Here is a 19,553-nt window from a genome sequence, read left to right as displayed (position 1 = left end):
AATAAATTATTATAAAATTCATCTTTTATTTCTTTGGTTTTATTTTAATTTTGGTTAAAATAACATCATAATTTTGTGATTAGTTTTTATTATTATTGAAAGCACGATAGTGCAAAACACTATTGCTTGTTTAGGCTCTTAATTTTAAACTTATGGCTAAATTACTTTTACTCAACTTATCTAAGTGCAAAATAAGAGTAAATGAAATGCAATAAACCAAAACAACACTCTAGTGCATAAACAAATACAATAAGGAATAAATGTAAAGCACAAGAGTAAGGGAAGAGATATGCAAACACAAGATAACATTGAAACGTGTTATCAAAAAGAAAACCGAAGTACTCGGCGAAAAACCTCTCTGTGGCCCTCCAAGCCGAAATGATCCAGTAGTGAATAAAGTTGGAGTATTACCTTCCAAACCTAATCTACCCAATGTACTTGAACTTTCTGAGTTCCAGCTCCCAACGGGCTTCATCAAGCCATGTCTTCACTAGTTATTCGGATCCCACAATTGGCTCCAAATTGCATCCACCAATCAATAACTTTTTCCAAATGCTTCCCACAAGCAGCAAAACAACCAACAACACTCAGATTAGGTGAGGTATGTGTTTGGGTTAAGAATCTCTTAAGGATTGGTAATTGGAGAAGTAGGGGTAAAGGAAAACTAAGAGAAATTCTGTAGATGATTATTGTTTTACAATCTTTAACCCTTGTTGAGGACAATTTTTTCACACCACATGGCTTCATTTCATTGGCAACCCGCACCACGTCAACACTATTATGGATTTTGGGAGAATCTATTTTAAAGCCCAAAAGAGTCCATATTCACAAAAATGATGCCGAAGTCCATGGTCCAAAACTCATGGCTATATAATCTCATCAAGGCCCATAGTTCGAGCTCATGGCACAACATCTCATTTTTGGCTCATGATCCAAGCTCATGAGTCTTATCAGGGGAATTTTGGGAGTCGTGGTTTGGAGGGCCAAGAAGTATGTTTAGTAAAGCTCCAGTGGTTCAAAGTTGGTAAAGGAAGCATGTTGCTTGGCATGTCTTCCCCAATTCCCTGAACTCTGACAGGTCAGTGTGCAATAGGTAACATTTGGTAAGCCTCTTATATCACATAACACTTAAAATGATAAAACTCTCCATGCTCTTTACATAAAAATTAATGTTCATCATATAATATAAGTATTTCATATCAATTACATTATTATCATCTAAATCAATTCTAAGCACATAGCTAAATATATATATTAATATCTCATATCTAGCATTAAAATGCTCTCTTTACTCTCCAAGATTTGGTTAAGATACAAAAAGACCATATTAAAATGCATCATGCTGGTTGAATAATTCTTTTATTGCTTTATTTCAAATATGAATACAATCGTTAATTACATTTACTGATGGTATTGTTTCAAATGCTCGATATTCCATGGTCGTGGCAATTTCCTCTCGTTCAGCGTTTCCAAGTGATAGCTGCCTTGCCTAGAATAATGGGTGACTTTGTAGGGTCCTTCCCAGGTTAGGCTAAGCTTCCCCCCTAGGTTGGGTCCTTAGTAGCCAGTGTGACTTTGTGCAGGACGAGATCTCCTATATTAAGTCATTTGAACTTCACTCTTTTGTTGTAATACTCGGCCATCTTCTGCTGGTACTCTGCCATATTACAGGATGCTCTGTCTCTAGATTCTTCCAAGCAATCCAAGTTGATTCTTAGCTGATCATCATTGTTGCCTTCGTGGAAAACTTCTCGCCTCATGCTGGTGATCCCTACTTCGACTGGGATTACTACTTCATTGCCATAAGTGAGACTGAAAGGGGTCTCCCCTGTCAAGATCCTCACTGTAGTCCTGTACGCCCACAGAACGTTGGGCAACTCTTTTGGCCATGCACCCTTTGCCTCATCTAACCGAGCCTTGATGATCTTGAGCAGAGTCTAGTTTGTCACTTCCGTCTGGCCATTAGCTTAAGGGTGACCAGGTGACGTGAATTGGTTCTTGATTTCTAACCTTGAGTAGAAGTCCCTGAAACCTCAACTGTCAAATTGCTGCCCGTTGTCTGATATGATCGTCTGTGGTATCCCGAATCAGCAAACTATATTCTTCAAGATGAAATTCTGGACCTTCGCCTCCATTCAACGTTTTAAAAACCGGACCGGACCGGCCGGTTCAATCGGGAACCGGACCTTAATCCGGTCCGGTTACTACTTAAAACCGGAAATGAAAGAAAAACCGGATAAACAGTAAAAACCGCCGGTTCAACCGGCATAATCGGAAACCAGTGCAGTTAAACCGGTTTTTTGCATTTCTTCCTAAATACTTCAGCTGTTAACCCAAAAAAAAAAATTTTAAAATTAAAAAGAGAGATGTTATTTCAGATTTAAGAAGAGAGATTTTGATTTTGAAAATGTTCTCTCAAGTATGAAGTGGTGAAACCTAAGACACTTACAGTAAACCAAAAAAATCAGATTTACTTTACTTACCTTTTGCTCAAAAGAAAAAAAAAAATCAGATTTATTATATTATGTTGAGAAAGAATCAAAGAAGCCCAAAGATAAGCAGATTTGTAATGATCTGTCTGCTTCAGTTGAGACTTATTTTTTGCTGCTCTTGCGTCTTGCCTGTTTGCTTCAGTTGAGGGAAATTTTGGCTTATTTTTTGCTGCTCTTGCGTCTTGCACTGCACATATTCACGCCACAGAGAGAGAGAGAGTATTGAAGAAAGAGGTGAAAAGCAAAAAGCAAAAAGTGAGGTGGGTACTATTGTTGTCTGTTGTACCAAAACGTGTGGATGTAATTTCAAAATGTGTGGTTGTTGGGAATCTTGGGATATGTAGAATCAAGAATGTGTGGAGGGGAAAAAATATCAAATGGGCAATGATATTGTTACTCATGGTGCACTTACTTTTTGTTATTTGAAATGTTAAAAAATAACTAAAATATTTTATAGTAGACTTGTAGGCTGTGAGTGTTTGTATATGTTTTTTTTTTTTGGTTGAATTGTGTTCAATGGTGTCTAAAAGTTGATAAGCCAAAGTTTAATGTTTTACTATTGTTTAATTTTTTAGTTAAAATGATTAGTTATAAAATTATTTATTTATTTTTATAATTATTAATTAAATTATTTATGACGTCACCGGTTCGACCATCGGTCGGACCCCGATCCGACCAGAAAACCGGTAATCAGTCCCTTTTCCGGTTCTTTCACCGTACCGGTTTTTAAAACCATGCCTCCATTATGGTTGACAGAGCTTTTGCTTCAACCCATTTTGTGAAATAATCAATGGCAACTAGCGAAAATTTTACTTGTCTTTTACCTTGGGGTAATGGGCCAACGATGTCAAGTCCCCATCAGGCAAACGGCCACGAGGAGGTTATTGTCGTCAATTTCTCAGATGGGATGCACTAGACGTTCCCAAACCTTTGGCATTTGTCGCACTTCTTGACGAACTCCTTTGCATCCTTCTACAGGGTAGGCCAAAAGTAACCTGTTCGAATAACATTGCTAATCAAGGATCTCGGGCCTGCATGGTCTCCGCAAATTCCTTCATGGATCTCCTCCAGAATATATTTGGCTTCCTCTTTGTTGACGCACTTCAGGTAAGGCATGGAGAAACCTCTTTTGTACAGGGTGTCATTCATGATCAAAAACCTTGTTGCCCTCTTCCTAACCTTCTTGGCCTCTTTGATGTCCTGTGGAAGCCGTCCATCCTGAAAGAAGGATAGGATTGGGGTCATCCAGCTGCTTTCGCTCTGGATTGTGAAGGTGAAGACCTCTTCGATATTGGGGCATTTCTGGACTTCAATCTTCGGGTCCATATTCGTTGGTCCTATTTCTGATGAAAACTGTTTTGCCAGCTCGTCTACCCTATATTTTGGCTTCTGGGGATCTGTGTAAACTCCACCTGATCAAACTCTTGTGTCAAAAGTTTCGTCAACTTTAGGTATTTTTTGCATCCTTTTCTCATTTGCTTCAAATTCCCCCTTTATCTAACCAACAACGAGCTTTGAATCACTCTGGAGGAGTAAGTTTTTGACTCCTAGTGCCTTTCTAAGCCTTAGTCCAGTCAGTACTCCTTTGTATTCAGCTTCATTGTTGGTGGCCGGGAATGCTAGCTGAACTCTGTATTTGAGCGTTTCTCCTTTTGTGGTGATGATAATGACCCTTACTCCACCCCTCTTTCGAACTAACGAACTATCGGTCTAAATCGTCCATCTTTCCACTTTGTCTGTAGCTCCCTCCTCGTCAAGGATTGTAAATTTAGTGATGAAATTTGCCAATGCATGCACCTTAATAGCTGTCCTGGGGGTGGTACTTAATGTCAAATTGGCTAAGCTTGATAACCCACTAGATTATCCTTCCTATAACCTCGGGCTTGTTCATCAACTTCTTTATAGGTTGGTCCGTCATCACCAAGATGGTGTTCGCCTGGAAGTAGGGGCGCAGCTTGCGTGAAGCTATAATCAAAGTGAATGCAATCTTCTCTATGCATGGGTATTTAGCTTCTGCCCCTTGGAAGACCTGGCTGACATAATAAACTGGGAGCTGCCTTTTGTCCTCTTCTCGAATCAAGGCAGCACTCATAGCTATAGCTGACACTGCCAAGTACAAATATCGGTTTTCTTCCTCCTTGGATAGGCTCAGGAGGGGTAGATTGCTCAGGTAGCGCTTGAGTTCCTAGAAGGCTTTCTCACACTTGTCTGTCCAAACGAAGGCCTGCTTCAGTGTCTTGAAGAAAGGCAAGCATTTGTCCGTTGCTTTCAAGACGAATCTGTTGAGCACTGCTATTCTTCCTGTGAGCTTCTGGACTTCTTTCACTGTCTTGGGCGACGCCATCTCTAGTATGGTTCATACCTTCTCTGGGTTCGCTTTTGTTCCTCTCTGGAAGAACTTCCGGAGACGTTACCCCAAAGGCACACTTGCTGGGGTTTAACTTCATCTGATATTGTCTGAGAGTTGCGAACGTCTCTTGGAGATCATCCAGGTGAGTAGACTCTTCTTTACTCTTGATGAGCATGTTGTCTACGTACACTTCCATGTTCCTCCCAATCTGTTTACTGAACGTTTTGTTTACCAACTTTTGGTAGGTTGCTCCTACATTTTTTAGCCCAAAGGGCATCACCTTATAGTAGTAAAACCCTTGGCTTGTGATGAAGACAGTCTTCTCCTGGTCTTCTTTTGCCATTTTTATCTAATTGTACCTAAGAATGTGTCCATAAAAGTCAAGAGCTTGTGTCTTGCTGTGGAATCCACCAGCTAATCTATCCTAGGCAGGGGGAAGTTATCCTTTGGACAAGCCTTGTTTAAGTCTGTGAAGTCCACGCACATCCTCCATTTCCCATTTGCCTTCTTTACGAGGACGACGTTGGCCAGCCAGTTCGAGTAGTAGACCTCGTGGATGAAGCCTGCTGCTAGTAGCTTGTTTACTTCATCCATGATCGCCTGGTTTTGTTCCAGAGCAACACTCGTCATCTCTACTAGACAAGCTTTTTCTCGGGGTTCATTTCTAATTTATGTTGGATGATCTCTGTGGATATGCTTGGCATGTCCTCGGGACTCCAGGCGAAGATGTCTAGGTTCTCCTTAAGGAGTTGGACTAGTTTCCTTTTCATGTCTGTACCTATGGTCATCCCTACTCTTGTAGTCTTCATTGGCTCTTCGTCTACTAGCTCCACAGTTTCTAGGGCTTCCACATTTTCCTCTTCTTTTTCCTTGATCATCCACGTATGGTTTTCCTTTACTGCCAATACTGCTTGGTAGCACTCCCTAGCCAGTACTTGATCTCCTTTCACTTCACCTACACCATTTTTCATTGGAAATTTTACCTTCAGGCAATAGGTGGACGTGATTGCCTTCCAGTGGTTGAGTGTGGGCCTCCTAATGATCACATTATATAAAGAAGGACAATTTACCACTAAAAAGTCTAGCTAACAAGTCAGTTGTCACGAATAAAACCCTACTGTGACCGTTAACGTCACTATGCCTTTGGGATACACTCTGTCCCCACTGAAGCTGACCAGAGGGGACTCAAAAGGGCATAGCCTCCCTGGTTCTAACTTTAATTGTTGAAAAGCGGAGAGATAGATGATGTCTGCGAAACTGCCATTATCCACAAGGATTCTTCTATCATGAGCATTATGACCAAGGGGTCGTCATAAGGCTGCTTCACTCCTCTGGCATCCTCTTCCGAGAAAAACATGTCCCTGTCTTTCTGTCTTTGCTTCAAGGGTGGGATCCTATGAATGCTGTTCACCTGCCTCTGATATGATTTCTTGAGGGATTTGAATGACCCACTTGTGGACAGCCCTCCTGCAATCGTCTTTATCTCCCCAATCACACTTGGTGAACACTGGGATGTGAGGTCTTCATCCCTTGGTGAGGCTTCGCGCTTGTCCTTGTTGTCATCCCTGGACCTATTGGGTTCTCCCTTCTTTACAAACCTCTACAATTTCCCTTTTCGTATGAGTTCCTCTGTCTGCTCCTTCAAGTCCCTGCAATCCTCTGTGTAGTGGTGATGATCCTTGTGGAGACGGCAATGTTTCTTCTTGTCACGTACATTGGGGCTCATCCTTAATCTGCGCCAAAATTTTGTCAACAGGCATAACCAAAGTAGTGAATTTTACCGTCTGAGGAGCTTTATCGTCTTTTCTTTTGCCCCTTGTTGCTGTTCTGACGATCTAAACGCTTCCTTTTTCGTCCTATCCGATCGTCTTCCTTCCTTCCTTTCTCATTGGTCTTCTCTACATCTTTTATCGTTGCTAAGGTGTCTTCGGCGTTCATGTACTTTTGCGCCTTCAGGAGCATCTCTGCCATCGTTTTTGGGGGATTTTTCGCGAGTGAGACCAAGAACTCCCTAGATTTCAATCCAGCTTTAAAGGTTGTTAGCTGCACTTTGTCATCAGCTTCATCGACTTCTAGGGTTTCTTGAGTGAAATGCTTCACGTACGACCTCAGGGTCTCCTTTTCTTCTTACCCGATGGTAAGTAAGTGGTCTGTTGGCCTCCTTGGGTGTTGTCCCCCGACGAAGTGGCGTAAGAAGAAACTGCCCAACTGTTCGAAGCTATCAATGGACGATGCTAGTAACTTTGTGAACCACTCCCTTGCAACTCCTTTGAGAGTGGTGGGGAATAAACAACATAGTATTTCATCAGGAGGCTGTTAAAGGCCTAGGGTCGTCTTGAAAGTGTTGAGGTGGTCCAGGGGGTCCTTCAGCCTGTCAAACGGTTCAAGTTGAGGTAGGCAAAATTTTGACGGCACTAGGCATTCCAGGACTGCTGCCATGAAAGTATGGTTTTGAAACCTGGACCGAACCGTACGATTTGACCGTGAAAACCGCGAACCTCTTACTATTACGGTTCTTTTACCCCTCGAAACCGTTCTAAGTAAGAAAAGCAGGGAACCGTTCAAACCGTGGTTAAACCACCTAGTTTGAGAACCGTGAACGGTTTTTACAGTTCAAGTTAGAGCTATTTTTATTTAAAAATAAATAAAAACATTATAGACTCACAGCACCAAATCACCATTGTTGAAGCTTCAACCATAATATTCTGTCAAACGTTGAACTCGCATCAATGTTCTGGATAGTTTCAAGCGAAAATTTCTTTTCTGCAATGAGTGCTTCTGCGAAATTTTTTTTTGACAAGAAGAAGAAGAAGAAGAAAGGAGCAGCCACTACATAGTGACAATACAATGCTTTGCAAGAGTTTTTGACACCAAAAAAAAAAAAAAAAAAAACCATGATTGTTTCCATGAGTGAGACCGAGAAGGAGGCCGATGAAGAGTTTTGTGAGGAGATTTTGTGAAGAAGAAAGAGAGAAGAGGGTTCATCAAGAAAGAGAAAGAGGGAACACTGAAGAAACGTGTAGGCAACTAGGCATTGGGAAAGTAAAAGAGGCACTGGGAAGGTAAAATTTTTAAATGGGTGGATGAGAAAAATTTAAGATACTAGTAAAAAAGAAAAGAAACAAGAAAGAGATAAAGATGTAGAATTATAAACGGTGGAGGAGATAAATCAATCTATCAAACGGTGGAGAATAAGGGAAGAAAAAAAAGAAACAGAAAAAGGAAAAACGGATTGTACTTAGGCAATTTGAAAAGTTTAAGAAATTTAAAAGAGAAATGAGATGTTCACAGTATTTTCATAATACTTTTACAACAAATTTTAAGTGGTAGGTTGTTACTGGTTATTATTATTGGAGCAAAAAAGTAATCTTAGTCTTAGGTTCAAATTTGAACCAATAACAACTAACCACCTATAATATGTTGTGAAAATATTGTTAACGTAGTACCTCTCAATTTAAAAACATCCCTTCCTCTTCACTCTTCATGGTTATCATTGATTAATTTTTTTATTAATTATAAAATGGGCTGAGTCCTGTTGGATCATGTATAACTTATAATTGCGAATTAAAAAAATATGGAATTTTTGATAATTTATAGAAATATTTATTAAATAATTAAATCTATATACATTAAAATAATATATATTCTCAATGTTTTACTAATTTAATTATTTATTTATATTTTAAATAATTATTAATTTAATTATGACATCATCGCGATTCAACCTCGGTTCAACCTCGATCGGACCTAAAAAACGTTGAACCTCTCCTTTGTCCGGTTCTTTGAACGGTCCGAGTTTCAAAACCATGCGTGAAAGGTGAATCCGTCGTCCTGACCATTCTATCTAGGCTTCGATCCATTTTCCCTTTAATGGTGTTCCTTAGCTCGTCCATCTCCTTTCTCATTTCCCGGAGAAGATCCGAACTTGGTCCATCTGGAGTGGCTAGTCTTTGACGGTCACTCTTTCTGTGACTGTCTCCATCATCCTCCTGATTGGACCTAGACTGGTTCTCCTCTTGTTGAAGCCACAACCTCATCTCCTAGTTTTGTTTGGTGAGTTCTTCCACACTAGATGTAAATGTCTGGATTTGTAGGGCTAATGTTGCGGAATCTTGGTTGAACTCCATCTGAATTTGGGAATTGACTTTCGAACCTAAGTGCGAAAATGTTGTTCCCACAGATGACACCAAACTGATGAGGTGGAAATCATCAGTTGTTGTCCAGATGGAGCTGAATCATCGTCACTATACCTACAAATGTAGCGTAAAGGCTTTCCTTAGGTGGTCACCAATGTGGTGCCTACCATAATGCCTCCGATGTCAAAGTCAGTGTACAAAAGCTTTTTGGGGAAATAAGAGAGTTTTGAGTATTAGAATTACCTCTGCTTGTGTACTGTAGGTGTATATATAGTTTTGTAGTTTCTAGCCATTGGAGCCTTAATTGTGGCTTTAGTGCCCCTTCCGTAACGCCTCAAGACTTGTTAATGCGGGTTTTGAAGAGCTGTCAATGGTTTGATAGCTAATTGGTAATGGTCCAAGACATTGAAGCTTCTCATTAATGGTTTGCTCTTCCTCGTCCATGCCGTGGCTGGGTAGATGGAAGTATTTGGTGAGGTCGTCTGGGCAAAGGAGTTTGTTAATCTTATCATTATCTACAGTGCACAGCCAAAGCACAACCATCTTTGGCTGTGCACTGTAGCTCAATAGCAAAAAAAAAAAATATATATATATATATATATATGGCTTTTGCTCCATTGATGCATTAGCCATTTGTTCCACTTTTATTATATTTAGTTGCTAAATTTAACATTTTACCTATTTTGCCTCTACCAATACTAATGCACAACACTCTTGTAAAAAGGCTCGAAGGCCCAACTCTATCCATCTCAATACCGCTGCAGCACCCCAATCATATCGTATAATAAATCCTTTCTTTTCGCAAAAGCAATGGATGACCTTTCTTTTATTTTTTTATGAACACAATAAATGACCTTTCAACTGCATAATCACATGCATGCACGCTTTCTATTTCCTTTTTGTGCACAAGTAGTCACAACTGCCGGTCAGCTAGCCTGAATGAATGATATAGGGATGGATCAAACATTGAATATTCAATGGAAATGACTGGGAAAATCTCCACCGAATTCAAGGAAACCATCACCCTTACCTGCGCGCGTCCTATACGGTAGTGTGTGTTCAGCGCAGGATTGCTGGGAAATTAACAATGTTTGTTTGGTTGGTTGGAAAAGTTAGAATGTTATTTTTTGTTTGGTAAAGAAAAGGTTTGATTTTGAATGTTAGATAGCCTAATTTGCTGGATTTGGTGAAAAAGTTAATGCTATATATGCGATTTGATCATCATTTTAAGATCTGCATATATTTCAGAAGCGACCTATCGCAAATGGTGGGTGTCATCTAGTGAGAACAAGGGATGCTAAAATGAATACCGACGGAAAAGAAGAACACCCAAAACATTTATTTATTAAGAAAAATGTTGAACAATAGTGTTAGTATATCACAATTGGATACATTGATATTTTTAGTTGACGAAAATCCAGGAATTTTGATTGTTCTTGAATTTTTCAGTCCAATTAAGGGATTTTCTAGAATCAACAACCCATACATATTCTACTTTGGGTTCAAAATAATAGGTCAAACTTAGGTGCAATACATTATTTCTATTTGAATTCAAACACTTAGTTTTTTTTTTTTTTTTTTTTTTAATAATTTAATTATCCTTGAAAATGATAACATTATTCTTATATATATATATATATATATATATATATGATAGAAACTCTACTTTAACCTAATTTAAATGTATATGTGTGTAAAACTCCCTCTTGAAAACTTGAACGACTCTTGCCCCCACATCCTACAAGTACTTATACTTGTGGAATGACCATCGCACTAAAAGTACATGGTAATCATTATTCTTATTCTATTGGTCAATGCAACTAAGTGTTTAAATTTAATTAAAAAATCTAATGTACTTCATCGAAAGTATTGTGTACTTAATTTTTACCCCGCAATAATATATTCCTTTGTCCTAAATTCTTAGTCATTTATTGTATTTTTTTATGCATAATTTTATACTATAAAAACTTGAAACCTAAATATTTGATTAATGATATAGTTATTGATTTTTGTTATTTTTTAGAAATTTTGCAAGTATAGAGAATATAATAAAAAAAAATGTAATTTAATAATGAATTTGTCAAAATTCACATCCAATAAAAGGATATTGAGTGATGTTATAGTTTTAGGCTACAACCAAGTTTATTGCCAAACTTGGTCTTATGGTTCTCTTTAAAAAGTCAATATTTATAAATTTACTAACTTACCTTTTAATTTATTAAAAAATAAAATACCTCTCTTTTATTATTACCTTTTAATTTATTAAAAAAATACAATATCTCTCTTTTATTATTACCTTTTAATTTATTAAAAAATACAATACCTCTCTTTTATTATTACCTGTTAATTTATTAAAAAACACAATACCTCTCTTATATTATAGTTTAAATTAAGTATGGTAATTTTGGAAACTTTGTATCTTCTTATTTGAAAGACATTATATTATATGGTGCTCTCTTAAAAAATTTAATTTTCTAAAAGGGCCAACAAAATGAATGGAGTACAATTACAAAATCGCAAAGATATAGTCATTAAGGGCTTTCTATTTTAGACATATGTCGTGAGATTGAATCATGTAAATCTCCTTGCTTAAACTCTCAATTTCTCCTCTCTCTACATCTTTCATTTATTAACATGGTATTAAGCTACTTTTCTGTCGCCCTTCACTAGATTTTAAGTAGTCCATCGTCAAGTATTGCTCGGTTCAACTGTTAATCGCCATTGTTCAACTGATAAGCAGTCATTATTTTTCTTCAAACAAGGCGCTTTCCCATTTTATTTTTCCCATAAATTCCGATTTTAGGATTTGTTTTCTTATTTGAGACTTTCAGGTCACCCAACTTAGCCAATTACACAACCTTTTGCAAATGTTTACGACATTTATTTAATCTATAATTTAAGATTCACGATGCTAGTATAAGAAATAACATCTTTTAACTATTAGACCTACTTTCTCTAATGTATGCGTGGGATTGGGATATCATAGAATTGATCATAGTGCGATTTGGCGCAATGCAGATCTAGCCTCAAACGGGCCAATGCTGGACCGTTGACTGTTTGTTACTTCTTTTTTTTAATAGCGACCGTTCTATATTTTTTGAAATGACAATAACATCCTTAAGGAATGAGTAAATGACATATACACACAAATTAGCATTTTGTCTACGATCTGTCTCACATTCTCACTTCATGTTGGCCTCGCAAGCACAGAGCTAACCCTTGAGGCAAGATGGGTCTATTACAAGAACTCAAAAGTGACACAACAAATTACAAAAAATTTCACACAATTACAAATCCATGATCCTCTTAAATGTATGATCATGATCGACTATAATTAAACATGGTTTAATCAATGTGTGGAGAGAAAAGGAGGCTCATTATTATTTCTTAGGAGGATTCACATAAGCTAAGACTGTGTAAAAAGTCTGTGTAACTGTAAGGAGCAAGAGCACAAAGGCAGCCAATGCAGAAATAAACGACCAAGGGGTGTCAAAATACCTATACTTGAAGCCTGCCCAATGTACATGCTAACTATTCTGATAATGGTCGTGAACATCATTGAACAACTTCGACAAATAACACAAATCAATATCAAACGCCACATCCTTACCCAAATTGTTGATGAACCGAGCAACCTCGGCCTCGGTCCCAAAGAAATTCTCGATTATGTTGCAATCACTAAGGTACTCCACGTCCTTAGCTGTGTTGACAAGGCTATCCAAAAATGTAGCGTAAGTAGTAAGGTGCTTAGAGGAACTACTGTGACATTGCTCGAATGCCACGCAGTTTACCAAGAAAGATGTCATGAAATCGTCGATGGTTATAGTAGGCATCTCGATCACACCATGATGGAATTTCACAACCAAGAAGCTGTCTTCTTTGCCTGGATTGAGACAAATCCCCGAACGACGTAGCTTCGAGACACAGTGGATGATATGTGTTGGTATGTTGCCCCTCTTTGGCAATTCTTGATGGGGTGGGATAAAACTTGAGCGTACCAAGTCAAGCAAATGCAAGCCCTTGAGATCTTTGTGACTCTCTATGATATCTTCGCGTCTCTGAATTATGTTGTTAAAGAATCGCAAAGCAAGCAAGGACAAAGATGGACCAGACTCCTCGTTAGGCATTTTTGTAACCTCAAATAAACGTTCCAAAACAAAAAATGGAATCTGATTTTCCAGTCGAAGAAAGTCTCTATAGAAAAAAGCTATTATCCAAGCCATGGTGACAATAGGGTCATCAGGCTCAAACAGTTTCGGATTGTTAACCTTTCGAAACAACTCTAATAAAAAACAACCATCAACAACCATCATTTCAAGGAACTCATCAGGGCTAAGGTGTATGGTCTCTGAATAACACTCTCTAGCTTCTTTTTCAAGTGGTTGTATGCTTTTCAAGTAGTCCTCCAAGGTTAAACCTATAGTTTTGTTCCTAGAGAGCAAAGAACCTAGGTACCTCCACTTGTGCTCCTCGATCATTTGTAGGTGAGACTCGCCACGATGATAGGGGCCGATGGAAACGATTTGGGGTTGATACGACTTGCCGTTGATGTCCATTAGGTTCTTGGGAACTCTGAAAATGCAACATGCTCTTTTACCTGCGGCTTTGCTTAGTAACTTTGGAGTTTGGCTGATCTTCTCGTGCATCGAATCTAGGTAATCCTTGTTGATCTCCCAAATACTCACTATGTGATTGGCTTCTCCTTCTACAGAATTGGTTCCCATCGTGGATTTTGGTTTTTTAAGATTATGGTTGTGAAGGTAAAACTGGTTTGGCTATGCGTGATGGAAGATTGAAGAGGATAGGAAATAGTCTGTGGCTGAAAGGTACATGTTAGATATTAGGAGAAATTGAGAGGAATGGATGGTTGGATGAAAATTTAAATCAGCTAGGGAAAAGTTTTCTTTTCCTCTTTCATTTGGTTTTGGTTTTGATATTTTGGGCAACTTTAATCGAGAAGGTCCATCCTCATTGATACGAACCTTGATATAATACAAAATTTATGTATATGCTCTTTGTTTTTTGTAATACTTAGGGAGATAGGTTACAAATATATTATTTATGCTAGCTTTTGATTTTTGTATTTTCTTGAGAATGATAGATGATAGTTATTATAAGATTATATAGATTGTAGACTTTATCACTTTGGATGGAATGGTAGTTTTGATTGGCATCCTCAAGAAAATGACAAATAAATAAGTAAATTATATATATATATATATATATATATAATATGTTCAATTAATTTGGGATAAGATCAATCAACGTAAAAATGTGATCAAGAAAACTTTGAAAATTATTTTAGTTAATGATTCTCTTAGAAACTTGGACAAACTATTCATTTTAAGATAGACAGATCTAGAAATATATTTCAATAAGTCTTATTTATTTATTTATTTATTTTCAAATTAAAAAAAAAGTAATAGTCTCCTATTAATCCATTTATCACTTTCGTTTTAATAATTTAATAACTACAACAAGTGGAGGAGCAAACCTTGATTTTTCTTATAAAGAAACCAAGTAATATCATTGTATTATAATTTATAAGATCCTCCACAAGCCATTTTAAATTAGATTTTTTATAGATGAAACTTTTAATATATATATATATATATATATTAAAAGAAAATGCCTTTAACATTTATATAAGATATTAGGTTTCTTTTCACTTTAGTGATTTTTTTGTGTGTACATTCTAGTAGAAAACATCATCTATGAATATAATTCACATTTGTAATTGATAATTTTCTTTTTCATGCAGACAAACAATGATCACTTTTTTTTTGTTTTTTTGACGTAATTTATAGTATTGATTTTTTTATTGTTATTGATATGATAGAATTTTATCCTATAGTATTTACTTTATGATATGTATTATTTATCATTGAGCCAAGATATTAATTGATTTTTTATATAAGTGGAACTAATAAATAATAATAATAATTCATAATAGGATCTTATATTGAACCGTGAAGCATTATTTTTTATTTTTTATTTTTTTATAAAAGTGAAGCATAAGTTTTTTGGGCCCAATTCCGTACCAAATTCTGCTAGTAAATGAGAAGTCTTTATTTTATTTTATTTTTATGAATAATGAGCAGTCTTTATTATAATTTCATCGAAACAAATTTATATTGATAGCGGATATAAGCTCGCGGAAGTGATTTTTCTTTTTTTATTTGCATTTGTTTGGTAGTTGGGGAACGTGCTAGCAACAACTCTCTCTTCATATTGCTGTCTTTTTCTTTCATCTTGCTGTTTGGATGTAACAACTAACAAACTACCACATTTATTAGTTTCTTTCTTACATAACTCTCTTTAAAGGATCCACTTTGACAAGCTCAACCATCAAGCGAAAGTTTTGAGGAGCCCTATGTGTAGGATCTATATATATACACTTACTAGTCACTAATCTTCATGATGCATTGGATCGAAGTGGACTAAATTAAACCAAAGTAGATAAAAAGAACCAAAGTGGTCCGAATATAACCAAAATAGATAGAATGGACTGAATAGGACCAAAGGGGACTGAATAGAACCAAAGTGGACAGAATAGACCAAATAGGACCAGATTGGACTGAAGTGGATCTAATGGACTGAATAGGACCGAATTAGACCAAACAGGACCAGAGTGGACCGAATAAGACCAAGCTGGATAGAATGGACCGAATACGACCAAACTAGACCATATAAGACCGAAGTGGACGGCATAGGACCAAATGGACCGAGTAGGACAGAAGTGGATAGAATAGGACCAAAGTTGACCAAATAGAACCAAAGTGGACCGAATAAGACCGAATAGAACCAAAGTGAACCAAATATCATATTTTGAAGGGAAAGTGAAGTGGTGTACAGGCAAGGGAGAGAAGTCAAGGTTAATGCTATCGTGGGGAAGAGAGTGAAGGAAGAGAGACTTGAAAGTTGAATGGGAGTGGTGATGGAAGAGTAGCATGCTCACTACATTAGGGTTTTTGGATGTTTTTTAAGAGACCATCACTTGCTTAAGGCTGGGTTTTGTTCCCATTATTTTTTAAAAAAATTCTGATGTAGAAATCTATATTTAATTATACCAAATTTATCCCTGACAACAAAAAATAATTATATGAGATTAATTCAATCATATAGTTGGAAGCATTGACGATATTTAGCTACTTCGGTTTCAAAAAAAAAATTCATGGGGGCCGGAGTTTGACTGTGTCCATTTGAAAACTATATAATCCCAATAATAAAAGTTATATGATTCAATAGTAAGAAAAAGTGAGTAGGTTCTAGTTAGCTCAACTGGTAAAGTCTCTAATAGTTGTATAAGAGATCTGAGGTTCAATCTCTACCTACACCAAAAATTGATTGGTGTCTTGGTCTGATGATAACACGCTATAGGTTAAAACTCTCTCCAAAAAAAAAAAAAGTGAAAGCAATTTTAATGGTTGAAGAAGTTTGTAGCATATAATTCTTTACATCGGAGAGATAAATCAATAATTTTTTTCTTAATAAATATATTGCACTTTCTCAAAAAAACACACATATATATATATATATATATTTTGCAAGACGCCCATGAGAAAATTAATCCTGATGATTCATAGCTATAAATAATTATAGAAAATAGATATAAATCATGCAAGGGCATATAGCATAAATCAATAAATAATCAAGGGAAATGTTAACGAGTACCCTTAGGGCACTAGTTAAAAATCCAATTAAAGAAATTTTTTATGGGAAAAGAAAAAAAAAAAACAATTAATGTTTTGACAGCTTTTTTCATTTCTCATAAAAGTAATGTTAAAACTTTCTTTAACTGGATTCTTAACTAATGCCCTAAGGGCACTCGTTAGCATAACCCAATAATCAATATGAATACTCCAAATTAATAAATAATGCAAGGACATATATAATTGCTATCTTTCTTGGGACTTACAATGTCCTAAATGCGTAGCTTGATGAGAAGGTCTTTGGCAGTGACTATGAATACTCCAAATTCAACACTAATAAAGATATATGCGCAAGTTCGAATCTCCTGTCTGTGAATCACAAGAGACAAACAAAGCATAAATCAACAGAGAGAGAGAGAGAGAGAGAGAGAGAGAGAGAGAGAGAGAGAGAGAGAGAGAGAGAGAGAGAGAGAGAGAGAGAGCTTCCCCCCTATTTTATAATTCTTCAATCTTTCCCTTAGGTTAGATTATCCATTGGAAATACCACCAAAAAAATTCATTGGACCTAAAGGTCATTAATGTTAATTTAACAAGTAAGGATAGATGAATTTTTTAGAAATTATACTTTAAATTATTTTTAATGTCAGAAGTTACATATTAAACCCAGTAACTTTATACGTTACAAATTAAATCTATTTAAATTCAAACTCTGAGTCATGCCGTGAGTGATATAAAAGAGAAATAATAGAGTACTTGAATTAAGATGGATTTAAAATTTTAGGATTTAATTTGTACTTATGAAAGTATAGGGTTAATTTGAAAAGCCCCAAAATTATAGAATTTAATTTATGAATAAATTTAGAGAGACACAACTTTTTTTTGCAATTTGTTAAAGTTGTAGTAGTGAATCAATCTCATCATCAATATCTTTTTTATTTAAATTTTCACAAGCATCAGCAATAAGACACTTAAGATTATTCATGACAACAGAGGTCAAGGATCAAGATCACACTCAAAAAAATTAATCCAATCAAAACATACCCGCGACCAATTTTTTTAATTTTTTTAAAAATGCTATAACAGCGTTTTAAAATGCCACTATAGATCCATACCCTATAGTGGCGTTTTAAAAACGCTACTATAGATCTTTATATTTAAAAAAAAAATTGGCTATAGCAGCATTTAAAATGCCATTATAGCCAAAAACCATCAACAAAAAAAATTTTAATTACCAAAAATTAATTTTTGGTAATCAAAAGTTTTTTATTTTTTAAAACTGAAAATTTAATTTTTGAAATTTGAAAGCATTAATATTAATGGTTTCAATTTTTTTTTAAAAAGAGATGAACATGAAGAACTAAGAAAATTTTTAAAAAAAAAAAAAAAAAACTTTTCTTTTCTTACATTAACCTTATAAATCTATCACTCAAATTTACAAAAATACAAACACATGCCCCAAAAATTTACAAAACAAATAAACATTGAACATGATTTTCTTATGCGTTGAAACCAAGGAAGTCAATTCCATATCGTACCGATCGGTACAACCAGAATTTTCCATACCAGTGCTTAGGCCAGAACAGAAACACAGCTGTTTCGTTCTGCTCCAAATACCGAGACGTACTGGTCATTTCGGGAAAAATACACCAAAAAAAAAAAAAAAAAAAACCCAGACCTTGCAATCACTTCCACTTTTCTGGCAGCGAAGCCACTTCAACAATCGTTCTCCATCTCCTCTTTGTCTTTGGTTTTTCTTCTTCTTCATCTTTTGTCCAAACTTGCTCCACTAATGTTTCTTTTAACTTTCTTTGCTTTTTGTTTTTGTCAAATAAGAGCATTCTCATCAAGAATGCTAAATGCTATAAATGCTATTTTTTAGCATCTGAAACCCAAAAAACCCCTCCATCAAAACTTGTATATGCTATAAAATTTGCAATCTTGCTACAGTGCACTCTCATTTTTTAGAGCGCACTGTAGCAAGATTGTATAACATTTTATTGATTTCTAATTCTCTCTCTCCTTAGACACGGCTCACTTTCTCACTCTCCCTCTCGTTCTCTCGTTCTCGTTCTCTGGTTCTCCCTCACTTTCTCACTCTCCCTCACTCATCTGCTCCTCCTTAAGCTTGAAGGGTTTGTGGTCGGCGATTGTGGTCATGATTTGGTGGGTATCGGTGGTGCTTGGCGACGGTTTTAATGGGGTTGAGATCAGGGTGGTGGGTTTTGGTTGGGGTTAAGAATGAAGTGAGTGGGTGGTGGTGGGTTTTGGTTAGGGTTGAGATCGGGGTGGGTGGGTGATGGGTTTTGTGGTTCGATTTGAACGACGACATCAAAGAGCTCGTCGTTTTGATTAGAAAATAGTGCTCCAACAATAAGCCTTACGCAGATCGCAGAGACGACGAGGTTAAACGTGGCATTTTGGGTGTGCTCAATTCGATCAAGAACGAGATTGTTCCAGAACAATCTAAGCTCGTTGAGATTTTCTCCAAGTTGGGGCTATGTGACGCTTCAAGTTGTAGAGAAGAAATTGAAAATCTCAAAGAAGAGGTTCAGAGTCAGAACCAGAGCGACGAGAGATCAAAATCGGAGGCGATTTCTGGCTGATTGTGGTATGAGGATGTGGGTTTGGGTGGTGATGAGGTTATGGATTTGGGTTTGTGGTTTTGGTGGTTGGGGATTGTGGTGGCCGTCCGGCTGGTGGTTTTTTTTTTTATGGTGGAGGTGGTGGCTGACAGTGGCTAGCCGTGGGTGTGGCTATGACTAGGGTTGCTTGGACTGAGAAGAAAGTGGTGGAAAGAGAGAGACACAGTGGTAAAATAAAAATAATATTATTTAAATGAAGTTGTAAAAAAAAATAGAATGTTTGATGTTTGGTGGATTGTAAAACGGTATGTTAAAATTGATAAAGTAAGATTTTGAAATGA

General features: G+C 36.6%; 1 protein-coding gene across 1 annotated transcript; it reads right to left on the bottom strand.

Annotated features, from left to right (window-relative positions):
* Positions 1 to 12,128: 12,128 nt before the first annotated feature.
* LOC115960612 (UPF0481 protein At3g47200-like) lies at positions 12,129 to 14,014 on the bottom strand. The gene has a single exon (XM_031079550.1). It carries the CDS (start codon positions 13,700 to 13,702, stop codon positions 12,506 to 12,508), a length of 1,197 nt encoding a protein of 398 aa, XP_030935410.1. The 5' UTR covers positions 13,703 to 14,014; the 3' UTR covers positions 12,129 to 12,505.
* Between the last annotated feature and the right edge of the window lie 5,539 nt (positions 14,015 to 19,553).

The sequence above is a fragment of the Quercus lobata genome, chromosome 9 (genome assembly GCF_001633185.2).
Source record: "Quercus lobata isolate SW786 chromosome 9, ValleyOak3.0 Primary Assembly, whole genome shotgun sequence".
In the NCBI taxonomy this organism is placed as follows: domain Eukaryota; kingdom Viridiplantae; phylum Streptophyta; class Magnoliopsida; order Fagales; family Fagaceae; genus Quercus; species Quercus lobata.
This window is presented reverse-complemented; position numbering and strand designations above follow the sequence as displayed.